The sequence below is a fragment of the Abrus precatorius genome, unplaced genomic scaffold, assembly GCF_003935025.1.
Source record: "Abrus precatorius isolate BTA unplaced genomic scaffold, Abrus_2018 Scaffold2, whole genome shotgun sequence".
Lineage (NCBI taxonomy): Eukaryota > Viridiplantae > Streptophyta > Magnoliopsida > Fabales > Fabaceae > Abrus > Abrus precatorius.
The window spans coordinates 23,030,921-23,041,674 of record NW_020874362.1 but is presented as its reverse complement, the minus strand read 5'-3'; the positions used below and the strand labels follow the sequence as shown (position 1 = coordinate 23,041,674).

Here is a 10,754-nt window from a genome sequence, read left to right as displayed (position 1 = left end):
TACAATAAACAAAAACAAAAACAAAAAAAAACTTGTTCATAAACATAATTGTTCCTTAAAGAATTAAAAGGTTAATTTTGTAAATACAAAAATATCTCAAATGTTTATTTTAGTGAAAATTTTGAGGACTCACCCTTTTATCAAATTATTTTCCATCTTTAACACACAAAGTGTAAGAGACACACTTATCCTTGGTTTTTAAAAAATGGAAAATTACTCTCTTCCTCTTTTTCTTTTACACTTTAATTATTTTATTTTTTCATTGTTCATTGATAGAACAATTAATAAATATAATAAATAAGTGAGATACTAATGAATATAATAAATGAAAGATACAATACAAATATATGTATAACATTTTATAAAATTTAAAATATGAATTATTTTCTTAATTCTTGTGTAAAAACTTTTAAATGTCATAGAAAAAAATAAAGAAAATCGTTAACAAACTATTATAATACACATATTATCACTTTTATTTTAATTTACAATGATAATATTATATAATTTTTAAAATAAAAAAAATAAAAATATTATATTTTTATTTTATTTTTTTGACGTGGCAACTCCATGTTTCAGTGCTTCAGATATCGAAATCTGCCGCTATCACTGATGTCGGAACACTACTTACATCATTTTGACACGCAACATGTGACATTACAGATTACAAGATTGATACGAAAATTTTTCTTAAAATATGAAAATATTACATTATACCCAGCAACACACTGGCACTGCCATAAGTAAAAGAAAATGATATATCAGACTCTGATTACACCATATATCTTTCAATCAATATTTCTGATCACAAATAACAATGATGAGTGCAGAAAGGCAAAAGACTTTAATCTAAGTCACCAAATATTTCACCGAGTTTTTACCTCGTGCAGCATCTTTGATCTCTGAAAGATTATGTACCATCACCTTCTCCACTGAGGTTGGATCAACTTATCTGAAATTGATAATATCCACGTTACACAGTCATGAATGTGAATAATAAATTGCTTCATGCAGAGTGCATTACTATTGTGTGGAGTCACATCATTCAGCTACTTAAAAAATGAAAATAATAAGAAAAAACAAATTTTTATTTCAAAATTCAAATACATGAGACTCATCTCAAATGCATAGATAGAAAATGAAGCACTGTCAAGTGGGAAATCAAAACAGGCATTCTATTACTCATTATAAATGAAACTTATCCATTTAAAACAAGCATGCATGACAAAACCAAGTGTGATTGGGCATATGTTTTTGTGTAGATTAATGTATGTCTATGCAACTCTTTGTATTTGTATTTCCCAAAGCACTTGTTACAAATTCACAAATAGAAAAGTTATAAATAAATAAAAAATTCAAACCATCAATACATGAAAAGCAAAAAGAAAAGGATGCAAAATCCAAAATTCTTACCAGTACCATCCCTTGAAGATGATAGAGATCTATCACTCCTTATCATTCCTTTGCTGCTCAAGGCTGCCAATCGATCTGATCGTGGAGAAAATGAACCAAGCTTGCCATTAAGCGAAGATGAAAGTGAAAGTCGCCGGGTTATACTATTTTTGTCTGCGAAATCGGTGGCGAACCGCGGGGAGCCTTGTCCTCTTAGCTTAGCTTTTGTAGATTCAGTGGGAGCCATGTAACTGGGAAGTCTTGGAGTGTTATGTAACAGATTTTCATGATCCATAAAATTAGCAGGCAGGGAAGCTCTTCTCTGGCAATTCTTAAAACTTACATTACTCATACAACTGTCACCAATATTCAAGTCTTCAATGACTCCTCCATCTTCAACATTCATTAAGATTGGCTGCAAGAGAACATTATTATCTTTACATGACTCATTGTCTGTATGATCAAACTGTTTTGACCTTGAAACTGTCAAATCATTCATCTTCTCTGATGATTTCTCTGGGATATCATTGACTGTATGATCTGAATCTTTTCTTGTCATGTTTGTACTGTTCTCATTATTAGAAACCTCAGATTTATCGAAAGCATTTTGAATTTGAGCTTTTTTAAAACTCTTTTTCTCTTGTTCCTTTTGTGGATGTTCCTTAGCTGAATGCAATGGGAGTTTTGAATCCTTTCTTGGATGCCGGTTATTTTTGTTAGAATCTGAAGCTGAATCATTACCAACCCTCACTGCAGATGCTTTCCTGGCATTTCTTTTGACTTGTCCCTCATTAGTTTCAATTGTTTGACAAGTGCCATTCTTCTTATCGGACATTGAGTCAGGCTTTTTCAATTCTGGATGAGGAGCCCAAAAGTGTGATTTCGTCCAGCGATCAAGCCACGCCCTGGACAAGTTAGGTTCTCCAGGAATAAATTTGAGATACACAAGAACTGCAGAGGTTGATGAAGCCAGCAGCTGAAAGGGATAATGCATAATACAAGTTATTATCTAAAACAAAATATATTATAAAGGAAATCATAACTTTCAAAACAAGAAGAAAAAGACAAGCATCCTTCATTTCCAACCCTTGTTATGCAAGTCATATACATAAATCATATCAATAAGAAAGCAAGTTTAGTGATTTAAGTTATCAACTTACAATCAAATCAGGCACCAAAAATGTTCAACTTACAATGAATGAATTAAATACTCATAAATCACAACAGTAAAGGAGTGCATAAGTTTAGTAATTTACCTATAAATGAACCTATTTTATCCTTGTTTTAGGTAAAACATACTAATACAGAAAACTAAAACAACATCTTTATATTAGTAGCAAGAGAACCATCTCTTCCGATAAACCTTCATGGGCAGCAAAAATATCAGTTGATAATAATAATATTTTAATTCCAGTTTTAAACTTTTAGTGAGCCGAAATAAGCTATACTTCAGACATTTAAAATAAATACAATACAAGAACAATGTTACACTCTGTATATTAGACAGTAAACAAGTACTTCCTACCTCGTTAACAAAGATATTAGCAGACAGTTTTGCTGCCTGTGTGGATGTAACTGCTCCAATAGAATTTGGACGTATAGCAACCTGACAAAAATGATATTGAAGCAGTTAGTTCAGGCACAGAATGTAACTGACGATATTCAGCTTTTGATATTGATTAAATGACAAACCTAACATGTCTAACCAGAAAATTAGGTAGAATAAACCACAGATGATTGCATTAACTGAATTAGTTAAAGAACTTTTACCTTACAAATTTTCTGAACTGCAAGCCCAATACCAGAGTGCCTAACCTTGTAACCACGAGCCAATGCTTGAAATTTAACAATTGCATTCACACAATATAAAGCAGAAACAGCTTGTCTTCGAACCAACTGGCCGCGAATATGAGCTTGCAGTGGTATGATACATTTGAGTGTTTGAAATGTTGTACGTGCCTTCAATTGAGTCATGCAGGAATCACATTAAGCATTAATTAACCACACACGCATATGCATCCATGCACAAACTCAAACACTCACATTCCCAAACTTCTTGATGAGGAATCAGCACTTTCAAAATTTGCAGTGATAGTTATAAATTATGAAAGAAAGAATATAGTAATTGCTTGATCAGATATATTAATGAAGATTTCCACATAATAATGCATTCATAACATGCTCAATAGACATGGCTACAAACGAAATAACTGAATTTTTTGATATGCATGTGGCTTGATTTGGTAAAAGTCATGGGAGGAATACATGGAGCCTATTTCTATGTGTTTCCTAAAATTCTTGTGAGGCAAAAAATGAGTTCCCAGTTCCTATAAATAAAAGCATTTTTTATGTTTTGAAAAAACAATGTGAAGGAGTGTAGAAAATAAAAGCATTCCTTGAGTATTTCATTAATGAGAGAAAATTCTGAGTATAATTTTGAGTTTAAACACTAGAGATTTTGGGTATACTATATAGTGCTCTATAATACTACTATTGTAGTAAGAGAAAGTCTGACTAGAATCTCTTGTATTTAAGTTATTATTTGCTAGAGAGAATTATTAGTCAATCCTCACAATTATTTTCAGTAGGCTTCCACTCACATCCATTAAGTTGTTCACATACTTGGGGTATAGTTAACTCTGATTTCCTAACAAGTGGTATTACAACACTTAATTCAAAATGTCAATACCAAAATTTGAAGTGAAGAAATTTGACAAATCCAATGACTTCAACTTATAGAAGCTGAAGCTGCAGGCAGTGCTAGACCAGCAACATGCAACAAGTTTGACAAAAGCATTAGAAGGCATTGACAAGTTATTGGAAACATTGTCTTCTAATAAAAAGGATGAGATAATGGCCAAAGCATAGAGTACAATTCAACTAAACCTAGCAGATAATGTGTTGCAAGAGGTTATAGAAGAGAAGACGGCAAATTTGTTATGGAAGGCATTAGAAGAAAAATATTTTGTTAAGATCTTGTCAAATCAACTCTACCAAAGAATGAGGTTGTATATGTTCAAGTTTTTTGGAGAAAAATTAATTAAAAACCATATTGACAACTTCAATCAAATGATCACCAATGTGCAAGCTGCTAGAATAACAGTTGAAGATATTGAGTAGGCTATGATCTTATTGACTTCATTACCTTCGTTTTATGATAATTTCTGTGATACCATAACGATTAAGGAGCAGCAAAAATTAACATCAAGATCCGGTGTTGATAATCCTATAGATGGATTGTTTTTTGAGATGGAATAGCCAAGAAAGAAGATCAAGAAGTAAAGCAAAAATAGATCCAAATCTAAAAGTTAGAAGTCCTTAAAGTGTTTTCATTGTCACTATATAGGACACATTCGAAGAAATTATCCTGAAAGAACAAAATTAGGAAATTATGCCAATATAACAGTTAAAAGATTTGAAGAAAGTGATGTTGACTTTACCTTGATAGTTACCACTAGTGACTTGGGAACGAATAGATCTTGGATTCTAGTGCATCATTTCATATGACCTCTAATAGATATTTTTTCGCCTCATATGAAAAGAGAGAAGGAAAGGTTAGATTATGAGACAATAGAATTATTGGAGTTGTAAGTGAAGGAGTGGTGCAAATTAGATTGGATGAAGGTATTGAAAGAACATTTCAAGCATGACTTGTATCAATCTTAGGAGGAACCTAGTCTCAATAAGTGCCCTAGACAACTGAGGGTATAAGTTTGTTAGAGAAGATGGTTTCTTGAAGGTAACTAAAAGTACAATGATGGTGATAAAAGAAAAACTACAAGGAGAGATCTATATACTGCTGGGAAGCACAACTTTTTGAAACTACTGTTGCTTTATCCTCTGAAAGATTAGATGATGTCACACAACTGTTGCACCCGAGACTTGGTCATATGAGTGAGAAGGGAATGAAGATACTTGCTGATAAAGGATTGCCAAAAGGTTTGAAGAATTGTAAATTGTTTTTGAAGAAATTGTGTATTTGGAAAGTATAAACGAGTAAAGTTCAGTCATGCAAACACAATAGCAAGGGGATACTAGAGTATATCCACTTGAATGTTTGGAGTCCAGCTCCTGTTAACTTATTGGGTGAAGCTCATTATTTTCTTACTTACATAAATGATTATTCCAAGAAGGTTTAGGTTTATTTCTTGAAACATAAAGATGAAGTGTTCATCAAATTTAAGCAATAAAGGTCATGATTGAGAAACAAACTGGGCAATCAATCTAAGAGACTAAGAACTGACAATAGCAGAGAATTTTGTAGCAAAAAATGAGGGGTTTTGTAAAATTGTAGGTATAGTGAGGCACTATACTATACCTAAAACACCACAGTAAAACAGTATTGCAGAACGCATGAATAGAACACTTCTAGAGCGTACATTTTGCATGCAGATCAACACTGTACTTCCCAAATCATTTTGGGATAAGGCAACCAATACAGCTGAGTATCTGATAAATAAATCTCCATCAACTGCAATTAATCTGAAGATTTTTCAAGAGAGGTAAGGTTCGGTTGACCTGTAAACTATTCTAATTTGAAAATATTTTGTTGTCCTGCTTATGTGAGTGATGGTAAACTTGAGCCAAGGACAAGGTGTATATTTCTAGAGTTTGCATGAGGGATGAAAGGCTATAAACTATGGTGTATAGAGAAGTCATGTTCACCCAAGATCATTATCAATGGAGATGTTCTGTTTGATGAAAGGACAATGATAAATCAAAAAGAAGAATTTGACAGAGATTAGGCAGAAACAAATCATGATGTTGAGAAACACATGAAGCTAAAAATTGACGTTAGAAAGTTGGAACAAGAAGAAGATGCAATCTGACATAAGGGATACTAGTAAAGAAACTAGAGAAGAACCATACAATATTCTACTGGTAGGACAAGATGACAAATTCTAAGACCTCAAAAATATTTGAATTATGTTACTTGTACACTAGACTCGTTGGATATAGATCCTATAGCATTCGGTTTTGCTATGACAAATGGTGCAATGGGAGATTAACCATCTACCTATCATCATGATTGAGACAGTAACTAGTCAAAGGAATAGCTAATACCAATGAATGAGGAGATTGAAAAAAAAAAAACAAAAAGACATGGGAGCTAGTGAAACTTCCTAAAGGGAAACAAATTGTTAGGTGCAAATGGATCTTTAAAAGAATAGAAGGAATCTCAAGCATTGAACTTCCATGGTTCAATGCAGACTGGTAGCAAAAGGTTATACTCAGAAGAAGGGTATTGATTTTCATGAAGTATTCTCTCCTGTGGTAAAACATAGTTCTATCAAGATTTTCTTAACTATTGTAAATATATTGGATTTAGAACTAGAAAAACTTGATATGAAGATGGCATTTTTGCATGATAAGTTGGAGGAGCAGATCTACCTGTATGACCATGTAAAGATGTTTGATGCATTTATGATTGGTGATAGATACAATAGAAACCAATATGTAATTGCATATATTCTAAGGAGCTTCCAAATGGTTATAGGATTTATCTATTGTTATACGTAGATGATATGCTAATTGTTGCAAGTAAAAAAGCTGAAATTAGCATGCTTAAAGTTTAGTTGAGAATTAAATTTGAGATGAAAGACTTGGGCACAATAGAGAAGATTCTTAGCATAGATATTCATAGGGAGAGACGTCATGACAGGTTTTGATTGTTGCAACAAAAGTACATAATAAAGGTGTTATAATGTTTCAATATGGATCGATCTAAGGCAGTCAATACTCCTTTGACTACACACTACAAGTTATCATTAGCCAAGTGTTCGAGAATTGAGAAAGAGGTGGAGAATATGTCTCATGCCTTATTCCAGTGCAGTTGGCAGTCTCATGTATGTCATGGTATTCGTTAGATCAGATTTTTCACATGTTGTAAATGTAATAAGCAAGTTTCCGAGCAAACTAGGGAAGGTACACTAGGAAGCTATGAAATAGATCATGCAGTACTTAAGAGGTGTCACTTATGTTTGTTTGGTGATTGATGGTCAATAAACCAAAGGAGTTATGGGCTATGTAGATTCTGACTATGCTAGTGATTTGGATAAGAGAAGATCATTAACAGGTTTTATCTTTATAGTCTTTGGATATACTATTAGATGAAAGGTGACATTGCAAACACAATGGCACTATCAACTATTGAAGCTAAGTATATGGAATTAATTGAGGCTATTAAGGAGAGCATATGGGTGCATGGTCTTTTGGATAGTTTTGAGTTGAGCAAGCAGGTGTCTATCATACATTGTGATAGTCAAAGTGTTGTTCATCTAGCTAGGAATCCAGTTTATAATGAAAGGATGAAGCACATTGATGTCAGACTTCATTTTATCAAAGAAAGTGTAAGTGACAACATAGTTGTAATCAAGAAAATAGTTACGGCTAAATATCTTCTTGCCGATATGATGACGAAATCATTTCCAGTTGATAAGTTCAAACATTGTTCAAACTTAATCAACATTTGCAGAAGTCAACGACTCATACTAAAGAGTCAAATACAAGTCAAGGTGGAGAACTAATATGCATGTGGCTTGATTAGGCAGAAGGAGGAGGAATTCATGGAGTTTATTTCTATGGGTTTCCTAAAATTCATGTGTAGCAGAAAATGAATTTCCAGTTCCTATAAATAAAAACATTTTTTATGTTTTGAAAAAACAATGTGAAGGAGTATAGAAAACAAAAGCATTACTTGACTGTTTCATTAGAGAGAGAAAAGTTATGAGTGTAAATTTGGGCTTAAACACTAAGGATTTTAGGTATACTTTATAGTGCTCTAGAATACTAATATTATAGCAAGAGCGAGCAAAATCTCTTGTGTGTAAGTTATTATTTGATAGAGAGATTATTCAGTCATTCCTCACAATTATTTTGAGTACGCTTCCATTTATATCCATTAAGTTGTTTCACACTTGAGGTGTATTTAACTTTGATTTCCTAACATTTTCAACTGAGAATTTATTGAAATGGCAACAGTTGTGTTGGTGTCTATCAATATTTCTACCACATGGTATGCCTTGAAGATCTTTTGAAATAACTAATATGTATTAGCTAGTATAGCAAGTATCATACAGAAAGCAAGATTAAATTTTGCTTCACATCTTAAGATTTAAAAAAATTAAGATTGATTACATTTTACTAGATTCTTTGTACCTAAGACAGCTAAACTGTTACAACTGAATATAGATACAGAAATAGAGGAAATCCTCAAGAATATGGGATATGATGTGGCTGGTATATGCTAGAACAAATTATAAAAATTTAAAATTTCTAGTATATTCAATTTTGTGCAATCAGATCACAAGCAGGAAGTCAACTGTGTTTTATAATCACGATATACATGTCTTTGTGCTAATTATGAGTTTGAAAGTTTTAAAAGAGAATATAGCACATCATGTCATATTAAAGGCCTTCAAGAAGATGCAAACCAAGTTGATGGTATATTCTTAACTTCTATAAACAAGTTAAAGAACAACAAACAGAACAAATTAATTCAAACATACTCCTAGAATTTTAATTTATTTAAAAAATCATGGATGACTGTAGGTTGTTATGAAGAACTCATCTTCACATATCAAGAACATGTACTTCAAGAACTATCAGATAATAGGTTCCTCAAGTTCAGCATAGACAGACAAATAATGATCAACCACCAAAGACTTGGGACAGAAGAAAGTAGTCACAACATGTTACTGGAATAAAAGGGTTTCACTAATAATCTGTACAAAAAACAAAAATCACAAAAGGGGATATAAATATAAGAGGTGAATACCAGACAGCCTCTAACAGCAGCCTGAACTGTTATAGCTGCTTCTGTTTGCCTGATTTTCTCATGATGGTCGCCAGAACCAAAATTAACAAGAGCTGGTGCATTGGCTTGTTTGTCTCCAATTGAAAGAATTACCCTTTCATTTGATGATATGCTAACTACTTCCTTTGTGGATAACACTTCTTTAGTAGCACTAATTCCAAATGATGGAGGTGATATAACAGTTGGATGAGAAATTGATGCCTCGGAAGATACCACCATAACATCCTTCTTACTTGAAGGTTTCTTTGCACCAGAATTGAAATCACAATTACAACTTGCATGTTAAAAAGTCTAGTGCTTACAGTTACAGCCTATAAACAACAGAACAGTTAACTTACATGTATTTCAGAATTTCTCTTTTTTTGCACTTTGAGCATTATGTATGAGTCTGATCAATGTGAATTTAGGTCCAATTTGGGTGAGCTTATGAATAAGTCTTTATAAGAGAAGAAAAATAATATATAAAATAAATAAAACTTTTCTCATGAGTTTAACTTATCTCTTATAGTTTTAGAGAAGTTAAAGGGGAATAAATTTTAAAATAGATAGAGAAATATAAATAGATAGAGAAATATAAGTTGATTTTAACTTATGAAAGGAGTTTGATTCATATTATTATTTAAGTTTTTACTCTTACAAGTACTTATCAAGAAGTTTATATAAACAGGGCCTAAATAACAAAATATGCACTTTAATGCAGCGGGTAAACTTTCACCGGTTATAGATTCTGTTCTTAATACTTTATTTTATGACATAAACCTTGAGTATAATGAATAATGAACACAAATTGATGCCAATCACAAAAGCCAAAATAACTTACATAGATATCTTTCTCTTTGGATGACTTAGACTTCGATGATTTCTTCCCGAGAAATAAGTTTCTGATCCATTTTCCAGGACTTTGTCTTCCCATCGCCGCAAATATCGATGCTCTAGACTCCACAGAATTCAAACATCAAAACCTGCAAGAATCATACATATCATCAACTCAATTAATTACGAACGATAAAACGTTAAATTCTTTAAAAAGGTTCAATCCCACTAGTGGGATCTGCTACATGGATCTTTAAACATCATTGTACTCAATGAAAAATCAAATTTTCAGTCAAACCATTTAGAGCAAGATCACTTAAAGTCATTTCTTCTGATATATTCTTAGTTCTTCCTCTACCCATTTAATTAGACAATGTAAAGACGAAGAACCAGAATCATAAACACAGAATAAAAAAAATCAGTAACTACATCAAAACCAGGACACTGCGTTTTCTTCTCACAAATGAGCAAACATATTTTTATCTCCAAGTTCAACTTAAATCAGGAAAACACCAAAAGGGGATTTAAAAAAGGAAGAAAAAAAAACAAAAATGAAGCTACATTGCCTAATATCTAATAATAAGGACAAGAAGTAGAAGTCAAAGAGGAGCAGAAATGGTTCAAGTTCAAAACAGAGCCAAACAAGAGTCATTTTCACAGTGCACACTTTCCTATAAAAGAACAACAAAATGGGAAAAAATTCAAACATTTGACGCCAACAACAGCAGGGAAG

The 10,754-nt window shown here is 32.4% G+C and overlaps 1 protein-coding gene across 1 annotated transcript; it reads right to left on the bottom strand.

Moving 5' to 3' along the window:
- Positions 1-884: 884 nt before the first annotated feature.
- On the bottom strand, positions 885-10,519 carry LOC113859154 (protein IQ-DOMAIN 31-like). The gene is made up of 7 exons (XM_027491970.1): positions 10,451-10,519; positions 10,029-10,170; positions 9,170-9,451; positions 3,163-3,351; positions 2,918-2,998; positions 1,414-2,368; positions 885-952 (listed from the first exon to the last, which is right to left on the bottom strand). The coding sequence occupies exons 2-7, from the start codon at positions 10,119-10,121 to the stop codon at positions 921-923; spliced, it is 1,632 nt and encodes a 543-aa protein (XP_027347771.1). The 5' UTR covers positions 10,122-10,170; positions 10,451-10,519; the 3' UTR covers positions 885-920.
- Positions 10,520-10,754: the final 235 nt, after the last annotated feature.